Here is a 22,077-nt window from a genome sequence, read left to right on the forward strand (position 1 = left end):
GAAAAGCTCTATTTGTATTTTAATACCTGTTAAAGACTATAGGCGAGCTCCAATTTCATAGCTTTTAGCAGGGAGATAGCAGCTTGCTGCCCAAGCTGATGTGGATAAAGCTGTACGCTCAGCAGGGTCCTACCCTTTCCTTGAGAGAGGCAAGGTCAGCAAGTCCAGTTCTTTTCACTTACATCTCACTGAAGAACAAAAGCCCATTTTTAGCTTCTCCTCCAGTGACTGAGGCCAGAAAAGTCTGTTATGTGGTCACAAATACAGGTAGCGAGGAGTTTCCAAACTCAGCAGATTTCATTGTATGGATCCAAACACAGATTTATATAAAACATGCCCTGAGAGTATACTGGTTAGGGCTGAACTTGTGAGCAGGTAGAGAGGACATACATGGGTTCTAGGAAATTATTTGCTTATTTGTTTGCCCAGGATGCAAAAGACCTGTGTTCAAGTCCACGTTCTGTTGAATTCTGTCCCTCTGGTGAGACACATCCTCTCTGCCCTGTTTCAGGACCTACTGCAGACTATTCACTTTGTGCAAAAACTGCCAGAATGAGTGATCTCATATAAAAGGAAACACTGGACAATGACTTAGTTTTACCAGCAGCTCAATGACCTGAGGATGTTTTCCTTCTAACATATACAGGGGCATTTAATCTCTTACTTTACTGGGATCTGTTTGACTTCACCTACCATTATCACAATGACATGTCGGTGGAGAGCAGAGCTGGCCATGGATTATGTACAGTACACACAACAAATGTAATCAGGCTGAATTATCAGGGATTGAGTCTTGGGCTCCTGGAAATAAATTGCAGTATTACATTTGTCATCTGTAAGCCTTTAACAGCCACAAAACACTTACAGCATAGGCCTATGGTCAACTTTAAGCAAATTATATAGGGCATTTCATACTGTGATTAAGGTGAACTGGATCCTGCAGACAGATGTGTGTGTTCACCATGTTTTATCTTCAAAGACTGTCTATAAATCCTAAAAAAAGGAGGTGTTGGTTGGCTTTTGGATTTGGCATTTTTTTTCTGTTGGGTAAGAAAGAGGGGCATTTTAATAGTGAGGATTTGAAGCGAAAAGGAATATAAGTAAATTTAAAGTTATATGAATAGAACAGTATAAACATGAAAGGAGAATTTTAAAATCATCTCCAATTAGAGGAATACCAGGAATTACATCATGTTCTCAGAATCCATCATTTACTTTCTGACACTGACACCAGCATAACCACGATATGGTCCAAATTCATGGCCAAACACATCCTAAACTTGTGTCCAATGTACACACACATACAAAAGTAAATTTGATCCTGAGAAAATGCTATTTCCATGTTTTTCCCTCCACAGCTTCAAAGCATGACTTTCAGCATTTAAATGAAGTATTTCCATTAACAGAGCTTAAAACCAGAACAAAAATATCAAGAGAAAGAGGTCAGCTCTTCAGAGGTCCATTACTCTGTATGAGCTACACCGCCTTGAGCAGGGCTGGAGGACCAGGAAACCCCTCTCCTGCTGTGCTGGTCCGTGCCCCGCTGCGATCACGAGGCACAGGGTTTCCTCTCTGCTCGCTAGCCTGCCTCTCACATACGAGCCTGGGGAAAGCAAGGGGACTGCTCTTTTGGGGAATCAGTCACGCCAGAGAGCTTACACACAGCGAAGGCAATCGGATCTCATTTTTCCTGCTGCCCTACATTAGCTCAGCTCAAAGCACCTCTCCTCCCCCTTCCTTGCTTCTCCTAGGTCAGTGGTGACTCATCTGTACTTAATGGAGGTCTCTGAGGCTTAATTCATTATCTGAAAAGAGCTTTGAGACCATCAAGTGAAGGACGCTAGAGAAGTGCAAAGAGGTAAATCTTATAACTCATATCCATCTGCCACGTATGTGACTTTGTGGGTTGTTTTTTCTCCTTTTATAAAAAACAAAATTTGCACCTGATCCTAGAGCAAGGAGGGAGTCATTCATTCCCTCCACCCTTCCCCTACGATGTATCCCCCCCCTTGCTGTCTCATGTGTAAGGGTTGGAAAAAGGAGGTCTGACATACCTAACAATCGAATTTGTATGACTGCGCCGTGTAAAACGAAGAACATCCAGAGGGGCTGGGAACAGTCCACGCAGACCTGCATGCCAGTGCCGGCACCATTGTGACTCAAGTGCAGCTCACCATCTGAATTCACCGTAAATCCCAGGATGTCTCCGCTCTGGAGGGGCACCACGACTCGGCAGATGGCCCAGAACTCCTTTCGGTCAACCAAGGACTCGGGGTTATAGGGGAGGTCGCTGGGACGCAAGGTGCTGGGGTCGCAGGACGTCACCCCGTAGGACAGCGTCCCCGTGCGCACAGCATTGGACTTGTTGATTTTGACAAAAATGGTTTCATTGATCCGAAGGGGTCTGCTGGTGAAAACCAAAGTCCTCTCCTCCCGGGCGTGCTCCAGACGGGCCACGGTTTGGTCATCAAGGATTTTGACATGGGGTCCCCGGAGGTGGTGGAAGCGGAGGTCGCTCTCCAGCTGGGAGGGGAGGAGGTGGGAGTGCTGGGAGTTGAGGGAGTTCTGTGGGATGGGGCACGTGGTGGCCGTCACGTGGAAGTTCTCCTCCTGCAGGTTGAGGTCGCACAGGCTGACTGAGAGGCGCGTGTCCTCCGTCTCCCGCCGCAGCGAGGGCCGGCGGATGGCGGTGAAGGAGCGGGGCCGCAGGCAGTCGGGAGGAATGATTTCACTGTCTGCAGGGAGAGAGCAAACAAAAGAGGGGTCACTTCAGAGGAAATGGAAACGTCCAGGGGTTTGCAAATCGCTATAGGTTTGATTGATATGTTTAAAAGGGAAAAATCAGAGACCTGCTGCCATTAATAAATTTTCCCCTTTAAAATATGGAAGCAGAGTATCATAAAATGTATTTGCGATCGATTGCTGTTCTTGTACTTTTCCCACCAGCATCACCATTTTCAGCTTCTGAGCAGGCAGACTCAAAATCAATGGAAAGAATTGACCAGGGGAGGATCTCCTTGGAGAGGGGAAGCAGAGGGTAAATATCTGAAATACACCCTGAACATACCAATCAATATCTATACAGGCTCTCAGATTTCATGCCCTCTTTATTGTCTACAGTAATTCCCATACATTTAGGAAATAAATATCAAACTACACTTTTTTTTATTTTAAAACAAATGCTATGTTCAGTTCTAATTTATTTATCATCATATGAAATTTAATTAATATTCTCAAATACAATTCATCATTAGTGTTCTGGTGCTCACTGCAAACCAGTACAGATACAGATTTCATAGTGCAGAACTTGGGAATATGCAGATTTCTATAAATAACATGTAATCATTTATTATCTCCAAGCCAAATAATTAAAAATTAAATCCACGGATATGTAACGTAGAAAGATGATGCTTACACATTCAAATCCACCAGTGGAAACAGAACTGCACCTTATCCTCTTTGCTAGTCTCACCTGCTGTTTCAAGAGCTAATCATCAATTTAACTGATTCTTTTTCTAAGAATCACCTCCCTTTAATGCCTAAATTACTTTTATTTAACATATCCTTAGCTATGCTGTTGCCATAGAAATTTTAAAGAGCAATATACTGAGAAAAAAACATTATTTAAACAGATTATAAAAGTAAGCTGAGATAAGTCAAAGATTTATACTTATGCCTGACTTTCTGAACTCTGAGGAGCCCATGGCATCAAGAGACAATTCGCTGTGAGAAAATTGAGCATGTGGGTAGTTCTCTGCAAATGCTGTAACACACTGTGACGCATATTGACGGTTCCTCTGTGGGAGCTATGCCTGAAGACTGTTGTTGCTTCCAGCCTGGGTCCAAACGACATGAGGTGGGACCACCCTGTACAACCCAATCCCCCGCAGGTGGCACAAAACATGCCCGCCAGCCCCCAGCCCGGCACCGGCCGCAAACACGGCACAAGGTGGAACGACAAGAAGAGGCAGAGGAGCAGAGACTCATTCCTAACCCACCCGCTAGGACCTAGGTGGGCACCTCTTCCAGCCACGTATCCTCAGGGTTTGCTTTTACAACAACAAAAGAGCAGGAACTCAGGTTATCTGAGGATTTTCCCAATGGGGTGCACCCTCTCCCAGTACACCAGAGCAGTGACTCTGTACCGGTGTGCCAAGGAAAAATGCCAGCTACTGAATAACCAACATCTCCTGCAATATCTGAGGTCTGACTAACAGACTTTCCTGCCCTCCTCTTCTGGGAGCCCTGACAAGAGCACACCCACACACAGTTTGGCTTCAGTAGAGCTCTTTGCTTTGCTTAAACTGGATTATTCCAGGCTCCTCTTTAAATAAACTGCTATTACAAGGGAAGCAGAGTCTCAAAATAAAAATGGGCTCTGTTTCTCATATTTGATTTTTCCCATACTGATATTTCAGCTTCTCTTCACAGAAGTTAATTAAAGAAAAGGAGGAATAAATAAAATCAGAAATTACCCCGAGTAATTTAGAAGTGGGTCGCATTAATGCTTTGTAATATATGGGCTAGCATTTGCATTGCAAGTGCTCCTGCTGGATAGAATTCAACTTATATTACCCTCCTTTGGCTGGAAACCCACACAGGAGAACAAATTAATACTGGCAGCTGACGACGATCTTTTGGTATAGGTGAATGGGTAGAGACCTTTTGGAATAGGAACAGAAGGTCCTTTCTATTTTATTCCCTGTAACTATGCATGTGCAGCCTGGATGACAACTGTGATGTGTGGGTAGCTTGCAGCCAGGGTTTTGAAACAGCTTGTTTTCCACCAGGATGCTTGCATTTCCCTTTGGCTGCTGGACAAAATATCTTTTTCCATCTGAAAAGAGGTTAAGAGAGATGGAGTTCTTCTGCAGACAAGACACATGGCAGTGATAGCAAACCAAGGTTACACATCCAACTGTTTTACTTAAATTCATTGGTAGCTCAGATGCCTAGCCACATAAGGGATAAGATGTCTCAAACATATGGGATTGACTGTGATACTTAGTTCATTAATGTTTGCAAATACCCATGGAAGAAAGGATTGCGGTTTACTGGTATCTGAAGTGGGTTTGCGAAAATTTAGAGAGATGAGTCTCTAAGAGATGCTGGTCTGCTCCAGGGCTATATGTTTTTATAAATCACAAAATACCCAGCCAAAGAAGAAAAAAAAAAAAAAAAATCCCATTGAATATAAAGTAAAACAAAAGCTAGATTCATCTTTTAAGGTGATAGGTAAGTTGGAAGAGGTATGGAATGTCATTTATCCAAAATAACTGATAAGGGCCAAGGACTAGGAAAGAAAAATTCTAGTGAAATGTGAAACAAATGAGTTGATTTTGAGCAGCTGCTTTCATCAGAAGATACCCAGGAACAAGTTATTTTCTTCCACTAAAGCTCCAGTTGTCACTTTATAAACACAGACCAAGCTGTTCATGCTGGAGTGGCCCTTAACACAGCCATGCTCCTGCAGAACATTCACAACTGACCTTTAATGCCTACAAAGGGGGGACTCTCCAGGTAGGAGTATTCAGGCACATTTATGTTTGCAGACAAACCTGGAGCACACATCAAAAAGACGAAATGGCTTTATGTGATGAGACTATAAAATACAAAATGGATCCAACGACCCATTACTGAGGAGATCTGCCAGCTTCAGCATGAAGACTTTGGAAATCATCCCTTCTTATTAAATATTCAAGGTTTTAAAATTTCCTGTGTAAGGCAGTTGGCAGTGTTTCTTTGGGAAAAGTCACCTGGTGAGAGCCCTCCCTGGGTGCGAATAGATGGACTTGTGAGTGAAGACCATAGCTCTCACTGAGTCACCAGAGCAAACTTTAACCCAGCTGGTTGGGGTACCACCAGCAAACTGGCCACGACCACGGCAGCTCGATGCAGGCTGGCTGCCCAGGTTGCCTTCCAGGGAGGTTTTGCTGAGCTCTGCATCAGTGCACTTATGGTGCCAATGCCAGATTTAGAGACTTAAACTTTCTGGTAGCAATATAGAAACAGCTAAAGTGGAAAGGATTGCTAATACAAATTTTCTGCTCCTCAGTTGGAGAATCTGAGACACTGCATTTTTGTACAAGATGTCGAACTTCACATATCCATTTGTATCTTTTTCTGGCTTTGTTCAAGAAAAAATGAACAAGGGTAGCAAAGTAGAACTGAAGGGCACTTGACCAGTTCAGCCATCTTCTGTTTTCTCCTCCTCTTTAGTATGGTTTATCTGCAAAATTTAGATTCTCAGCAGCTGATGCCTTACACAGAAAATTAACTTGAAGTATGTTCCTCAAACCAGAGGCTTCAAAGCTCTGTTTTCCTGCTCAGAGAGCATGGAAGAGCCTCCTGCTTCATGCAGGCTCAATGAAACTGCAGTAACACTTTACAATAGCACTTACAAGGAGCTGGTGAGCAGGCAGATACAGCTGTAAGTCGCTGCATCCAGATCAGAAGTATTTCACCACCACCTTTTTTTTTGAACCACTGCCAAATGTTGTCTTCTTAAAATCATCTATTTCCTTAAACATGTATAGTATGTATAATACTTGTTGTAGATATCACACACATGCACATTTCATATAGCTACATGCACATCCAAACACAAACATTTCTAACCACCAGCATGCAGAGATCATCTCAGCCCCACACAAACCCGAAGGGGATGTGTTGCTGTCAGACTGTCAAATCATTATTTCCTTCCTCTTTTTCTTTTTCAGTACTGTCTGTCACCGCTTGAAGGCTTGACTTTCCAAGGTCATGAGCAGCCAGTATTGACACACCTGTACAGAATCGGGGAAAGCAGAGCAAACTCAGCACACATGCACACACATGCTGGACACTTGCAGAGTCCAGTATTTAACTGCAAGCTCTAGCGACACAGATCTCCTCCTCTCCATGAGTTTTCTCAGATTGGTGTAATCCTATGGCCTCACATGAACTGTATTTCTTCAGAGTATGAGGGCTGCAACCTCTCTGCAGAATGAGCTATGGAAAACCTAGTCTAAATAAATCAAACTTGAGACTTATTACTACCAGAAAAAACCCTTAAAATTTGGGGACTCAGACTGATAACCTAAGAATCTATCCCCTTTCTAATGATATTACAGCCCAGGAGAGAGAAATGCTGAGAAAACAAGGAACAACTCAGTCATTCCTTGCATCTGGAGAACATTTCTGTCCTCAGCTACTCAGAAAAGAGAAAAAAAATTGGTAAGGTCAGAAACGTGCTGGCATATCCCTTCCCTTCCCGTGCACAGCCCCATGTTCTTTCATTCCTTCTGTTCTTTGCTTTATTTCTTCACAAATGCATTTTTCTTCTCTTAATCCCTTACTTCACTGGATAGTAGTATTTTTAGTGAGCACTGGTGCTCATTGTATAATTTCCATGACCAAGGAACCTCAGAGGTGCTAAGCTACCAAAAAGACATCTTGAAGTCAGTGGCCCTACAAGAACATTCTATATAAGTATACAACTGCAAAAGGATGTATACTGTATTATTCCCACCACACTGGAGGGGCTCCATTCCTACTCAGGAACACAGATGAAGGCTCCTTTTCCCACCATCAGCACTACCTGTCACGTGGGGTTTTGCAGGGAGAACAGCTGGCTTTCCAACACCTGGAATCTTGCGCCATCTCCTCCATGGTCTACAGCAGACTTATGCAGCTAACAGTCCATTTGGCAAGACTTTGACATTGCAGGGAGACGTGTTTGAAATATGAGGCAGATGTACCACGCCGTAAAATAACATTGCACTCAAAGGCAATTGGGAAAAGCAACCAGTCATAAGACAAGAAATGAACCTGTGTTTCTGGAAACCTTCTGTCACTCACAGCCTCATACTCCCCATCATGGGAGTGCAGGTATTAATCCCAGCTCAGCTGCCTGTCTTGTGAACTCTGCTCGTGTCGTGCTGTGGCAATCTTTGCTCCCTTGCTGACTCAGTCCGATCAAACTGATGTATACTGCTGGGGAACTGCCATGCTTCAGCGCAGAAGTAACCAGAGCAATTTCTGTATGTTGTTTATAGCTCAATTTATTATGTACTTTAAGGTGATTGAGGAGCGAAAATTATATTCTCATTTATCCCTCCTAAAAGAAGGATGAAGATCATTGTGACTGGGGGCAAGGAGCAGTAGCCGTTCACAAACCCTTTTGGTTACCAGCTTGCCCAATGTGTGTATGGCACCCAGTCCACAGCACCACCTCCACTGGTAAGAAGAAGAGCGGCCGTGGCTGGGTCTGGAGGACCACTGAGTGGCCCTGGGTTCAAAATCCACCCAAACTAAAGGGCAACTGGAAGGAGACCTTCATGCAGCCTGCTGTACTCATGGTGTTTGAGACATCCTCACCACCGTGAGCAGCTCTAAACCAGGGTCTCTCAAGTTCTGTCACATGTATCGTAACGGTTTTATTGTACCAGGAGAAGCTAAGCAAACAGGAAAGTGAAAATCACCCTTACTTAAAATAAACACAGGAGACAAACTGAGAAGTGAAGAAAGCTGAGGCCACACTTAAAGTCATTAAGAGGCAAAGCTCCACTTACAGATCACATCCAAAGTGCTCTCGCCTGCTGGCGATGTGTCTGAGCAGACACTCATAAAACTATTTGTTTTTCTGCAAACTTGTACTCTCCGTGTGAGGTCCGGAGAGGAGGCTGGGCTCTGCCACGCTCAGCATAACGCTGCAGAGACCCACGCTCCCAGGTGGGTGCTTCTGCTGTGATGCTCCCCTCCCTGCTTGTTACTGTTAAATCCTGAATTTATATGATCCGAGACCACTCCATTGTGTTTATTTCTCATGAACCATCAGGTGTCAGAATGCAGCTTCTCAGATCATGCCCAATGAAGCCACTTTCAGAGTGTTATTGTAGCATGTGGGAGGCAAATGTTTAAAATCCCTCAAAGGAATGATTCAGACTAAAAAACTCCTTTGCCATATACTTAGGAATTCACTTCTATAAAGTACATTTCCCTTTATGAACAACCAAGAAATCAAACTGCCTGAGTTATTGCCTCATATCAACCATTCCCTCTCCTTGAAAACACCCACATCAAATCAAGGATGTCAGTTAAGTAAACACCTACTTATACAATACCTGCATATGTGCATGTCTCTATTTCATTGACTGTATAAATATCTCATCTAAAACAAAGCTGCTTCCTTCTGCTCTCACTGCTCTGGCTCTCTTTTAGCACACACTTACTGGAATATATGCAAAACTACAGCCAACAGACAATTTCACTTGTACCAGCTATATATGTAAGATGCTCAGGCTGCTCTTTAAGAGACAGTAAAATCTGCTCTGGAGCAAACAGCATCTGAGATCTGGCTCAGCTGCTGGGCTCTGCAGCAGAAGACACTCCTCACCATGTAAACAGAAAGGATATATAAATGGTGAGTGGGAGGCAGGAAGAATTAATGTTCTTATTTTATAGACTGGAAACCGTGGGATGGAGTAAGCTGTTCAAGGTGATAGATGACTCCTCTGGCAGAGCTCTTAAGTGAAACCTCTTGGGGTTTAACCCAGTGCACGACAAGAACACCCCATTTTCCACGGTACACCCTCTCATTTCCTAACTCTCCGTTCAATGCCTTATTCTCTACCTGCTTCCATGTGCAGATTGCTCCTCTCACCTCAAAACTCAACCTACTTGGGACTCCTCATCCATTATGGGATCCCAATGGTCAGTATGGAAACCACCAGCTTGGTATCACCACACAGTCAATGGAGGGAAAACATACGTTTTGCCTGCATTCCCATGGTTAAAGCAGGAGTTAGTGGCTACATGCAAATTTTGGCTTCCTGCTCATTGCAATCTGAAAGGCAAGATCATGGAGCAGATCCTCCTGGAAACTGTGCTAAGGCACATGGAAAATAAGTAGGAGATTGGTGACAGCCAACATGGCTTCACTAAAGGCAAATCGTGCCTGAAATTTGGTGGCCTTCTATGATGGGGTTACAGCGTTGGTGGATAAGGGAAGAGCAACTGATGGCATCTACCTGAACTTGTACAAAGCATGTGACACTATCCTGAACAACATTCTTTTCTCTAAATTGGAGAGGCATGGATTTGATGGATGAACCACTCCATGGATAAGAAATTGGCTGGTTGGTCACACTCAGAGAGTTGCAGTCAACAGCTCAATGTCCAAGTGGGGACCAATAACAAGTGGTGCTCCTCAGGGGTCAGTATTGGAACTGGTGCTGTTTAATATCTTTGTCAGCAACATGGACAGCCGGATCGAGTGCACCCTCAGCAAATTTGCCAACGACACCAAGCTGTGTGTGGTGTGGTTGACACGCTGGAGGGAAGGGATGCCATCCAGAGGGACCTTGACAGGCTTAAGAGATGGGCCTGTGCAAACCTCATGAAGTTCTACAAGGCAAGTGCAAGGTCCTGCACATGGGTCGGGGCAAGAGTGGATTGGGTGGAGAATGGATTGAGAGCAGCCCTAAGGAGAAGGACTTGGGGATGCTGGTGGATGAGAAACTCAACATAACCCGGCAATGTACGCTTGCAGCCCAGAAAGCCAAAAGCCAACCATATCCTGGGCTGCATCAAAATAAGCATGACCAGCTGGTCGAGGGAGGTGATTCTCCCCCTCTACTCCATTCTCATGAGACCCCACCTGGAGTACTGCATCCAGCTCTGGGGTGTCCAGTACAAGAAAGACATGGAGCTGTTGGAGCAAGTCCAGAGGAGGCCACAGATATGATCAGAGGGCTGGAGCACCACGGCAGCGGGATTGGAACTAGATGATCTTTAAGGTCCCTTCCAACCCAAACCATTCTATGATTCTATGATTCTATGATAAATATCCTCCCTTGGCTTACTGGGATTATCATGGATTTCTTGTCATGGGCTGTCAATGCTGTACCACTAATACAGATAAAATATCACAGCAAAACAAATTATAAATAAACAAACAAAAAATCCAGATTCTAAAAGAATGTGAACTCATGTACTGCCAGCATGAAGTTGAAATATTCAGAAAGAAAAAATACAAACCCCTGAGCTTTAGGGAATTGCAGCTGTTTTTAAGCCAGAATGAATAATTGTGGTTTCCAGGCCAGCTTAGTAATTGAATTGATCATCTGCATATTCTTCAATAAAATCTGAGGAATGAAAGCATACGATTTCATACATGAGTAAGTCTATAGCTGAAGGTGCAAAGGTTGAGAACTGACCGATAAACTGTAGTTTTGGGACATGTGCTATCTAATAAAGTGCTCTGAACCAGCCTGGTTCATAACAAACATTCATACAATTCTGCATAACATCTGTAAGCATGTCAAATGGATATGAACATATGAGACAGCACAAAGAGCATAACTAGCCTCATAAAATTAGAATAAATTACTGTTTTCCTTAGCAAATATGAATGTTTTGAAAGAGCCTGACCGTAGATTGTGAAGAACAAACTTCCATACGCATGCTATGGGTGTGGATTTGTTTTCTTTTCCACAAAAGCTGATGCTCGGAGAGAGTCTGCAGGGTTCTGGCAACATCTGTGTTACAAACAACACGTTTTGGGTTTCGTTCAGGAAGGCTCATTCAGGATATACGCAGCCTCCCCAGTCAGCTGTCCTGAAGACTGACAGATGTCCTTCAGGTTGAAGATGTGCTTAACTACTGCCACAGCCACCTCTGAATGTTGGCACTTCCATGTCTGATTCCCTTTATTATTTATGCTCATGAGTTTTCCATTTGATGACTCCTAACTCCCCGTGAAGTCAGAGAAATATGGTTTGAGCAGAAATCAAATGCCTTGGGATTTGTGGAGACCACCTAAACCCCATTATTCACTCCCTAATCTGTCTCACACACATGAAGTCTCTGAATTTTACTCCCACCCTGGTGCAATGATATCCACTTCCATTGCCCCATGCCTACAAGCCTCAATGTTCAGCTATTATTATCCTGTTTGAAAACCACAATAAAATGATCATCACTTTTAGGATTATGCCTACATTATTTTAATCTCCGTTTTGCCTCTCCCTGTAGAGTGCTCCACCTTTTCTTTCCATTTCCTCTTATTCTTTCTGCAGCTGGAAAATCTTTTATTACTTGTTTTAATTACCTCTGTAAGACTAATTCTTCCCGGAGACTGCCAATTGTCACTTTATCTGATGAATCCTGATCTTTAAGATGTAAATTTCTCTGTAGAAATGTTCTTTTTTAATTCTTCTTCATGGGAAATTAAGGCAATAATTGCAATTCCTGGTTGTCTAATAACTTTATACAGCCCTCTTCTCATAGGCAGTGACTCCTGGCACTATCATCCCTTTTACTCTCCTTTTCTTCTAGAAATTTTGACCCTCTTATCTCACCTATTCAGGTAAGACAGTAGTCCACCATTGCATGCAGTGCTAGCCCCACAACTTCACTTTCATGTACCGTGCGGCAGATTGCCATGGGCCCTCCAACAACTCTATTTCCAATCCTTCTTACGTTACTGTGCGAATGTTTCCATAGCATCTCAGTGCTCACAGCCAATTCCCAAGCTACAGCAGACACATCCCTTCATCCCCTGAATAATCTGACAGCAATTTTCTTCAAAACAAGTACTTTCTTCCTCCTTCCCATCCATCATCCTCCCTCCCGTGGTATTTATGTATCCTGCATTTATCCTTTTTCACTTACTTTCATTTACCCCTGAGCCTTCATGCAGGCATGGAGATGATGACTCCTTCCCCAGCTTCTTCCCACATTTCCCAGAGAAAGGCTCCTACCATCGCTGACAGTTTTACAGCCAGCTGCTCAGGGAGAACTCAACACACCAACAACCACGTCGTCCCTGCCATGGTCTCCCCAAGGTGCAGCATCTTACCCAGCACCATTGCTTATTGACCCGAATGAACACCATTGGGTCTTCTCTCCTTTCCTTAGGAAACCCAGAAACGCTGCTGCCGATCACCATCCTGGGCTCACTGCAGTCCTGTTCGGTCTGGCAGTGCAAAATGATAAATTGCCTGGATATCACAAGGATTTTGCTGCCCCACATCACTAACCAGAGCAAAGAGCACAACATTTTCTAGTGAAGACGCAACCTGTGAAGGGCAGTGATAATATGTAGTATTTCAGTCAACTGCCTGAAGAAAAAATAAAATAAATTGGAAAGATACAGTATTTCAGGCTAACCTGAAACAAAGTGCTCAGTTTATCTTACTTCCTTTTATAAAAGCAAATGAATACTGGACTGAGAGCTTCTCTAGTTGATTTCTGGGGCTTGTTTGGAAATCGTTGTTGCATTTTTCAAGATTAAAATGAAATTTCAAGATTCAAAGTTGAAATATATAATTTTGAAAATAGTGAAAGAAAACAGCTAAAGTTTGCCAAAAGTGTTTCAATTTTTCAGCCATGACTAACTAAGTTTACAAATCATCTCTCCTCCTCCAAGCTGGATCCCCACCTAAAGATTCAACCACTATATTTCTGCAAGAATATGCATAATGTTATTTGTCCAGAATATTTTCTTTGTTTTAATTCCTAATGTATCTTTCTTGGAGAATTTCCACCCCAGAATTCCATATGAAAAAGCTCTCAAAAAATTCCTGACTTATTTTCCACATGTACAAAATGACAGTGCAGCCATTACCCCCCATCTGCCCCACTCCTGTTCCCGAGCTGGTGCAGTCTGCAAGATGCACTGTCCCAATTATGCACAGAAACAGTAAATCAAGGCTTTGTTTGATGAGCTTGTTTTAAACCAGCACATTTATTGTGGTCTGCACCAATTCAGAACACAGCATGTGTTTAGGTCTGTTCCATTTCATGACAGCACTTAAACATCCACTTCATCTAAATAAGTTTTTGTATCTCATCAAAGGCAATGGGACGCACACACGAGCATATCAGCAGTCCCAAATCAGGGGCACAGGGTAAGGTTTTAAAACTACATTTCGTGTCAAAAAGTTCCTGTGCCACACTCGCTCTCCATCACTGCCCCACTGCATCCTGCCAGTGGAGTGAACAGCAGAGGAGATGATATTACCTCAAACAGTAACCCTAAATCAGTCACTCCAGCTGTCACGGCTGGACAAAATTAGCGGGGAATCAAAGAGAGAGTCAATGCCCGCTTCTGCCAAGGCACGTAATTGAAAGTTCATCTCTTCAATAAATTCTTCATATATTCTGTCACAGCAAATGCCCATTAGGCTTGTGATTTCTTTATGAATTATTTTGTTACCCTGAACTAAAGGAACTAAAGAGCTGAATCTTGCTACCAGAGCCTCAGCTAACTCCTTAACAAGCAAAAAGACAAATTCCACTCTCACTTATCCCAGGGAAAGCTTCAACACCTTGGCTATCAGTAAAGCTAATTTAAATGCACAGATCATAGGATGTGGCCTCAAAAGGTTTAGACAGAAAGACAGGAGGCTTTTCTGAAGCTGCAAATTCAAAGTATAAACAAGAATCAGCCGGAGGGCCACAGCGTGGCTGCCAGTCAGGGCAGGGTAACCTTGCTGAAGCCACGGAATTTGCATGGAGAACAAGGTCCAGCATACGCTGCCGGATGCTAAATGCAGCTGCAGCCCCAGAAGCCAAATCTTCCTCAGCCCCCTGAGGAAGGGGACCCGAGGCTTCAGTTCCCAAAGGTTCCTGCTGTCCCACCCTCCCACAGCACTGCTTTTCTTCCTCTTCTTTCTCCCTTCCCAACCTGACACTCTTAAGCACAAACAAGCTCAGTCCTGCTGGGATCCTGGGGATGAGATGGAGGATGGTCTTTCAGGGAAACTGGATCCTAAAATTGAGACCCAGCCCCTGCGGTGGACCAGGCTGGACTGTCTGATGGGAGCCAAGCATTGACCTAGGGGGGGAAAACCCTCCTGCAACCATCTCACTGCTTCCCCAGCAGCACCACTGAAGGGCCAGCTATAAGCACGGTACTGGAGAGACGCCTGACTTTTTGCAACCGGTTTGTGCTATTACTGGTCCCTGAGATCTTTCAAGGAGGGGTCAGGAGGCGAGTAAGACACAAGCACCTAAAAATGCAGTGAGATTTTTGGCTCTCTTCCCTTTTCACAGGGTGATTTTCCTTTTTTTCTTTGACATCTCATTAAACTCCTGTGACAGACGTCTGCCGTTTCTCAGCAGCTTCCTTTTGCCACATGATGCCTTGTTGCACTGTCCATGCATTTTTACTAGGAGTTAACATTTCAGCTTATGCTGAAGGTCACTCTCTCTGACTGACACACACTCTAAATCTCTTCCTTACCTGTTCGTAATGTATCGGTTTTACACCAGTTTGGCTAGGAATGGGTACCAGTGTTCATTGATCCGCTTGTCCAGTTTCAATCTGTTAGACTGCCATGCCTTTATTTTTACCCTCTGTTTCTGTTAGCCCATGATCCTTCTCTGGTTTGGGAAACAGCTAATCAACCCCCTTCTTTGTGATGGTTTGTAAACAATAAAGTTTAGCTCTAGAATGTCATGAACAAGCTTAGTTTTGGAGATTAGACTGAACTGGGAATGATCAGCAATAAAAAGAGCAACATTATACGCTGACACCTCTCTTGCTGAGACCTGTATGGACTAGAGAGATGGTAACCAATATAGGGGTGACTCTCCCAAACTCAAGGATTTCTCATCCCATTAATATATTCATTTCTCTTCAGCTTCTGCCTCCTTCAACATCAAAGCTGAAAGCAATATTTGTTGGCAACGTTATTGTGACCCTTTCTGCACATACTCTGAACTGTCATAGGGAACTATCAAACCCTTGCTACATAATAATAAAAATTGCTGGCCTTACATCAGCTGAAACGTCATTACCAGCACCGGTGATGTTTTGCTCAGTCTAAGGAATCTGGGACCAATCCCAGGTCTGTCTGGGACCTAGTTATCAGGGAAAAATGGTCCCTCTTTCTGCACTGCTCAGTATGGTCCCACCATTTCTGGTACTATAACAGCTTTGACTTTAAAAATGTATGCTTTATTTTTTCATTTACAACTGGGAAAATATTCTTTGTCTCCAAGCGGAGATGTAGTCCAGTCATCAGAGCAAAAACCAGGATAATTCACATTTGCATTCATTCTTGCCTGCCACAGGATGGTACTAGGAAGGTGCATAGCCAAAACCCATGCATTTCTGAAAGCCAGATGAGAAGAAAAAGCAGATTATGTGCTCAAATCTAACATTATCCTAAAAAAGAGAAGAAAGGGTTACTACTGGTTGTATTTCTGTTCTGTAACTCTTCTTCATATCACAGTAACCAAGGGAAAAAAAAAAAATCCCACAGGAGTGTAAATGACTTATGTTCAGGAGGAAGCCAGTGGATACGTGCAGAAAGGGCCCCACGAAGCCGTACATGCTCTGCTCCAGCCCGAGCTGAAGCCACGTTACCAGCCCCTTTCGCTCTGTGTCCATAGGAGACACAAAGCACCCAGACAGCTGTTGCCATAGCCACCCCTTTACATCCCAGGGTCAAGTTTCCCTCTGCACAGAAATATTATTTATAAGGTGGCTTAGGTGTGCCTGGCGCCTGGCAGTTAAAAACAGCAAGTCCCATCCCAGGGAGCTTACAGCCCAAATTAGACATAACACAGCAAGAGGGTATGATAAACACAGGGAAGAGAGGGTCAGGGTGAGATGGTGAGATGCTGCGTATATGCCCTGTCAGCTCTTTTATTCTTCCTGTTAAACACTGTAAGGGCTCTGCATCCCCATGCATTTTTGCAAGCGTCCTGCTGGTCTATAATGCTGCAGCCACTCGGTGACGACAGACTCGTGTTGGACGGGTTCCACAGCCTCTCCAGGCAAGCTGAACCCTCAGCACTGGAGCTAAACAGCTCTTCTGAGAAGCCGCCGATGCTGCCAGGCCCATGACATCCCCCGGCCAAGCGTCGTTCCCTCCACTAGGTCGCAGTGGTGCACAGGCACCGTCCCGCTGCCGCAAGGGACGCGGGCTGCTCCCGGCTGAGCCACCATTTCCAACAGGGCCTGGCATCTAGGGGGATGTGGGGGCAACTTTTAGACCCTGGACTGGCATGGAGAAATCATAGGGCTCATAAGGACTGCTGGAGTAGGCACGAACTTGTCCTGCGAGCAATAGGATTTAACAGCGAAGAGAAACCTGAGTTATGTAGAGCCCAAGTTGTTACAGCCTCCTCCCCAAATCCAATGCACCGGCACAAACTGTATTAGCAGCGGGGCCAGACTGACAGCACTGAGGGCAGAAATTGTCTCCGTCTGCCATCTTGTCAACAGCCAGCACGGTGCAGCCCGAACCCCTGCATCCCACCACGGAGAGGTGAGGGTCACCCAACCCACGCTGCTGGCTCTGCCACATCGGCTCTGCCATGACGGCTACCTCGCAGCTGGGAGAGCTGCCCACAGCAGAAAAACTGCCCCATCTGCAGAGAAATGAACAGAGCTTGCCATGGTGGCACGAATCTGCAGGAACAGTGATAAATGACAGCTTTGTTATCCACTGTATTTCACTGCTTCGTCCTGCCAGAAGCATTTCACTCAGGTCTGTTAAAGCTGCCTCGGTCGCCCATGCTCTCCCAGGCTCAGGCGATGCAAATTCCTTCCAGAGTGAAGTCTGCAGCACTTTGAAAATTCACATTTATGGGCAACATGAAGCAAACAGAATTTAATAAGGAAACAAATAACAGGATGGCTGCTGGGTTCACTTTTACATCTACTACAATCAAAACATCTACAGGGTTAGCAGATTTTTAACTGTAGGTTAAGCTGCTGCAGAGCTGAGGGTGCCAGTTCATTGCTGCATGGCAGCTTTGCCTGGAGCCCAGCCAGCTGCAGCACCTATGGGTGCAAGTCAGAGGGACAGTGTGGCTCATGTGCCTGCTTCAGGCTGTCCACTGCTATGTTAACCCTGTGAGAAGTTCCCCAAAGGCTGTTGATTAGAAGGCATCATCCTCCAGCTCTGTCCCCAGGAAGACATGGTCACCTCTACACTCATGTCCTCCTGCCCAGTTTTGGGAGTTGAGTCCCAGCTGCAACAGGGTGTCAGGATGGCCCTTCCCAGAGGCACCACTGCTAGGACAGGGTTTACAGTCCATTTGAAATCAGCCATCCCAAGTAACCTCAGGAGTCTACTTTATCCACCTCTCAGCCCTCCAGGAAACCTTCTTCTACCCAGATATTTGACATTTCTTAATCTCAGCTTGTTTTCCAGGTCAGCAGTCTCGCTCCCCAGCACTCCGAGTCGTTCAGCACAGACCTATCAAACGCTGTCACTGCCTCTGTGCCTTTGCCATCCTGCCGAGCATGCCTGCTCCATGGGTGGCTAAAGGCAGAGCTGCAGGAGCCGGCTCCTTCAACAGCAGCTACGCACTTACTTGGAGGATGCTCTACCACTGCTGTGCCTGCCAAACCACCTCAAAGCCATCACCAGCGCACACACACACCGGTCCCAGAAATTGGCAGGAGGGGAATGATTCAAGGGACAGACAGAAGCAGGCCATCATGGCCAGGATTAGCCACTGAGCCCTGCAGACTCCTTCCCTTTACCTCCCTGGCCTTCTCGGCGCTGTGCCCGTGGCCAGGCATTGCCCGCCTGTCTGCGCTGCACAGCCGCCTCTGCTTCGCTGGACCTTGCAACCCCTGCAGCTAAATTCAAGGCCAGGCAATCCAGCACCATCAAGGAAGAGGATCAGGATGGTGCCAGGCAACACTTGCTGCAAAATTGACACTGCTGCAATGAGAGTACCCAAATATCAGCCTGCCAGATCTGGGGCAGGGTCGCACTGGGATTCACTGCTATCTCAAAACTGCAAAAAAAGTTATTTTGCCCTAAATTAATTGTAGTTAGCACTGGCACTATTAGCCTGGGCAAACTTTATTGTGTCAAGCCATCTAACTCTGCCCTGCTGGAGACACAAGGCAGCCTCGTGTGCCCAAAACAAAGCGCTTCTTGGCGGACTTCTCGGGTAATACAAAAAGGGTCATTTTTTTCCTCAAAAAGAACAAGGCACCTGTGAGCCCATGCGCCTAAGCACCTCCCATCATCAAACTGCATTTCAACTCCATACCAAGAGATCAGCTTAGGCTGCAGTTTAAAGCTAGGACCATTTCTGCCACGCAGCAGCTCAGCATCAGCATCAGCTTTCCTCTGTGCACATGGAGTGTAAATACTCATAAGTATTCAGCTGGTTCTGTGGTTTTACATTGAAAATATGTTGCTATGGAGAGCGCAGCACGGGAACGTGCAGTCACCACAACGCACCACGGCAGAAGCAGCCCACAGCTTCTGCTGATATTTGCAGGCCCATCCACGCAAAGGCTGAAAATAGACCTAAAGCTCAAATGAAGCATCTGTAATACTTCATTTCTGCCCATTCCTCCCCAAGGCACTGAGACTTTTCACAAAAATCATACCAAGCATCCCACATACGCTCTGACGTCACCTCACCAATTTCTAACTCCTCACTGCCCACATGCCTTGAAAAGGAAATTCCTTCCAGCCCCATTTTCATTCTGTGTCCTATTTTTGTCTGGGAAGCAGGTTTCCCTCCAGAGCCACCCTTCTGCTGGTACCCACAGGTGCTGCTCACTCATGGTTACCTTTTAGCCCCAACATAAAGCTGCTCTTGTGCTGCTCCACCTCGCTGCCCTGCTGACTGTGAAGGATCTGATTTCTGTCATTAAAAACTGATCTTAGCAAAAGTCATTCAGCAAGCAACAAAGTGATCTCTAAATACATATTCAGTGCAGGGGAAACTGTCTGTACCATTTGCAGTCTCCAAAATGCATGGGCTGGGTCCTGAAGGATGCTGAGCATTTTCTGATCTCACTGACTCAATGAGACTTGGGAGAGCTCAGCCAAAGCAACGCAGACTTGAGCCCACAGCACTGCGAATGAAGAACACCTTTGGGGTTTTTCTTTCCTATGAATTTTTAAAATATCTGAAATACTGTTCATTTTATTTCTCATATTCTGGAGGAATTGATAAATCCTCAACTGTGCCACAAACATGCAGACATCAGCCCTTGATTTCTAAAAATGTATTTGTATTAAGCTATGAAATTATTTACAGTGGCCATAAACATCCCCCCAGCATCTGGCAGCTGGGAGAGGGCCTTGAAACTCACTAATTTACTTACATTGTAAACCACTTTCTAATAAATAAATAAGCTCTTAATATCTCACCCACAAAAAGCAGCACATTGCGTACAATACTATATTTAGGGGTCCTTTGGAGGTCAAGGATTCAGCAGCTGAATTTCTCTGAGGATCTTTCTTTGGTGAGTGTATGTTTATGCCCAAATGAATTGTGAACTGAAAGTCTTTATTTTGAAATCGGTTTAAAACCCTCGCATTGCTTTGAATGCTGAGGAAACGGCTGCTCGGTTCTTGTTTTGCCTGAACTGGGGTCAAATTCTGACCTAGGAGGCAGCAAGGGACACTTTAAGAAGCCAAGTAAATGCTTGGTGATCCTTTAGTCCTGGGCCTGGCTCACAGCGTGGGGATGCTCTCCAGGGCAGGAGGATGCCCAGTGCCAGAGCCCATGGAGAAACGAGAAGGTCACGTACAATTGCAAAGAGGTGCAAAATGCCGTGCTGTGCTGGCACTGCCTCCCTCGTTTTACTGCAGAGGAGCAGTCAGGACATCCTCCCTCCTGGCTCAGCATCCACAGCCCAGCCACTGCCTGCCAGGCGGTACAGAGCAGGGAGAAGGGAAAACAAGCATCCCATGTGTCCCGCCGGCTGCTGTGCAAGGGATGAGCCGTGTGAGGGCCCATAATGGATGCTGAGAGTATTTGAACTGAAGGACACGTGATTTTCAACTTCCGTGAAATCCAGCACGGTGCCCTTGAGGGCAAAGGAGGATGAGTGGCCAGTTCAAACCCATCTTGGATTGAAAACAATATTGTCGGATCAAACCTGGTCCAAAATTTGTGTTTTGCAAAAAATAGCAATAGCCTTTTACAAAACCTAAGGTAAACAAGGACTGTTTTCACATAGTGCTTCGCTATTCTAAAAATAAAAATCAAACTCTCCTCTAATTTCAACCAATGCTCGTTAAATAAAAAGGTTAACTAGCAAACAGGGAAAAATGTTTCATCCATTCTCCCTGCCCCAGATATGGGAGAGAAGGAGCAATGAAGCAATTATTAAAATCAGTTTTGTTCTAATCATATGAGTTTATACTCACAGACAGCTAGAGATCTGAATGAAGTATTTTAAAATAGGAGCCCCAATGTCTTACTGCATCACCAGTGCTCTGCGGACAGCCTCCATGTGAAGGTTTATTTACCCCAATTATCTACAGCTGGAAATGGCTTCAGAGTGAAAAAGCTCCCTCTCCTCTCCCTGCAGCCCCCATCTGATCCCTTGGGAAAGATGAAGCTGCACCAACACACACACACACCCGCAGAGTCCCCCTGTGCCTGGCGTGGGTGCTTGGCACCCTTCCTTGGTGGTGGCACAGCCAACCCCCCTGGGTGCCCTGAAGAACCTGTCCTGCAGCACGACCATCGTGGGCTCCGATGTCTTCCCAGGCATCCAGGGGAGAAGGGACCGGGTCACAAGGGTGCTGATAGCAACCCCAGTTGGCCGTAAAAACATAACCAGAATGCAAAACAGTTTCTCCCCAGGTGAGTTGTCTTCCCAGCGTGTTCCACCAGTCAGTCAGTGTAGAAGCTCTGCAGAAACCTTTCTCAAACATGGTGAGCTACGTCCTGCTACATTTTTTTATAGCTAGTAATTTCCAGCCAGCAAGGGACTATTCCAGTAAAACTAGGCAGAATCCGCTGTTTTCTTAAGAAAGATAAACAAAAGGCAAATGCAATGGGATCACTGCTGGTTTTCAGCAGAAAACCATGTGATTTTGCATGTCGTTAGTGCAATATTTGAAGCAGCACAGACTGCTTGCTGTTGATCAGACAGATCTGGGGGGAGGTTGAATGAAAGAGCTGTTCTGTGCCTTCAGGAGCAATGGTCTAAGTTCACCCCTGTTGTAACACTGCTCCACTCACCCCAAACAGGAACTTAGCCTTACAGTTTTGAAACTACGCATGGACAGCATGAATAAATCTCATCGCCGAGGCTTTCCTGCCATTCCTGCTGAATATCCAGTCCTATTAGTCAATGTCAGGCTC

The 22,077-nt window shown here is 45.1% G+C and overlaps 1 protein-coding gene across 4 annotated transcripts in view; it reads right to left on the reverse strand.

Moving 5' to 3' along the window:
- NEURL1 (neuralized E3 ubiquitin protein ligase 1) overlaps positions 1-22,077 on the reverse strand; it is a 161,688-nt gene that overhangs the window by 15,721 nt on the left and 123,890 nt on the right. For all 4 annotated transcript variants that reach the window (XM_075757997.1, XM_075758000.1, XM_075757999.1 and 1 more), the window contains exon 4: positions 2,055-2,735. In XM_075757997.1, the coding sequence (XP_075614112.1) occupies positions 2,055-2,735 (681 nt within the window). The remainder of the gene's footprint in view (positions 1-2,054; positions 2,736-22,077) is intronic.

Source organism: Balearica regulorum, chromosome 7 (genome assembly GCF_011004875.1).
Source record: "Balearica regulorum gibbericeps isolate bBalReg1 chromosome 7, bBalReg1.pri, whole genome shotgun sequence".
Lineage (NCBI taxonomy): Eukaryota > Metazoa > Chordata > Aves > Gruiformes > Gruidae > Balearica > Balearica regulorum.